The following is a 1,349-nucleotide window of genomic DNA, read 5'->3' on the forward strand; positions in this document are numbered from 1 at the left end:
CACGCTGGAGCTCATTGAGTTGCCGCCTGAGGAGGCACCAAAGAGACGCGTGGCTAACACCACGACGATCAACAGAAATTCTGCGGCTGCTGCGGCATCGTCAGCTGTAAAGAGCGAAAATTTTGTTCGGCAGACCTCGGCTGAGAAAGAGACGCGGCGCACACCGCCGGTTCCTTCTGCGGCGAAGAAAAGTTTTCCAACCAAGTCAAGTATGGCCGCCGCCACGCAAGCGAAAAAAACTGACCGTACGGGTGTAGGGGCGAAGGAAACTTGTGCGGCGTCGCAACGCCTTGCGGCTTTATGGGATGGTCTGCCGGTGTTTGTGTCTCCTCTTTCCATTAAAAGGAGCACACCAGCCGTGGCGGGCATCCTCCGATCAGCCCGGCGGGCTTACGCTGAGGCCGTAGGGTCGCAATTTGGAATAAGCAACAACAGTTCATGTGACCGCGTTCCATCACTTGGAGGAGGGCAGAGCCTTCTGATAGACGGTGCGGTAGCCGTGTTGAGGCAGAGTGAACCGGCAGGTTTGGCGGAATGTTTAGACGCCACGAAAGACAACAGTGTGCGGCACGACAACGGTTTTTGGGAGGCGGCAGGCGAAAATGGAACCGATGGATTAAAGGATAGAGAGCGAGGGGCACCATCGCAGTGTGAATTGATTGCGCTAGAGGAAGTGCAGGCAGACAGACTCGACAATTTTTCCCCTCGCGGTACGCTCCCATGCAGCGAGACGGTTGCTACGGCAGTCACAGCAGCTGTCAGTGCAGAAACAGAATTAGAAACATCACATGGAAGTGAGGGTGCTGCAGGAGAGGCGATGACAACAAAGGTAACAGGGGCGGTGGAAATAACAAAAACTTTTATGCAGACTTTGGGCCCGGAAGAAGAGCAGAATCGCACAGCTGCCGGGAATTTTGTTGGCTGCGGTGAAAAAATCGCGACTGCTGCTGCTGACCGCAAGGAAACCGACGGTGTTTCTCCGAATACTGACGAGTTGTCTAAAAAAGCGCCGGCGTACTTTGAGGAGTGGTGAGGTGGAACAACGCTGCACCTCGCTGTTGGCGGAGTGGCTAGGATTACAGTTGTCAATGCCTACACCTCGTACACTTTCTCTCACACAAACAAAGGGAGAAGAAAATGGAAGAGAGGGATTTCTTTTTTTTTTTTGCCTTTTTTTTTCTTCCGTTGTTGTTTTAGTCCATTGAGCCTCCTGTTATCGGTGGCAGCATTGGGTCCATATATACATATATATATATATATATGTGTATTTGAATGTGCGTCACTCTTGCTTATTCTTCATTCCGCAATTATTCACCGAGTAGGCGCCAAGAATGGATGCGTCGCACCCC

The 1,349-nt window shown here is 52.0% G+C and overlaps 1 protein-coding gene across 1 annotated transcript, besides 3 other annotated features; it reads left to right on the plus strand.

The window, feature by feature from the left end:
• Positions 1–1,349: a sequence feature (heterozygous, non-Esmeraldo-like haplotype).
• Tc00.1047053452895.10 (hypothetical protein, conserved) lies at positions 212–1,033 on the plus strand (the record flags this gene model as incomplete). The annotated part of the gene is made up of 1 exon (XM_797178.1): positions 212–1,033. One exon carries the CDS (start codon positions 212–214, stop codon positions 1,031–1,033), a length of 822 nt encoding a protein of 273 aa, XP_802271.1.
• Positions 1,152–1,195: a sequence feature (T-rich).
• Positions 1,237–1,268: a microsatellite.

Source organism: Trypanosoma cruzi, genomic scaffold (genome assembly GCF_000209065.1).
Source record: "Trypanosoma cruzi strain CL Brener 1047053517153 genomic scaffold, whole genome shotgun sequence".
Taxonomy (NCBI): Eukaryota; Euglenozoa; class Kinetoplastea; order Trypanosomatida; family Trypanosomatidae; genus Trypanosoma; species Trypanosoma cruzi.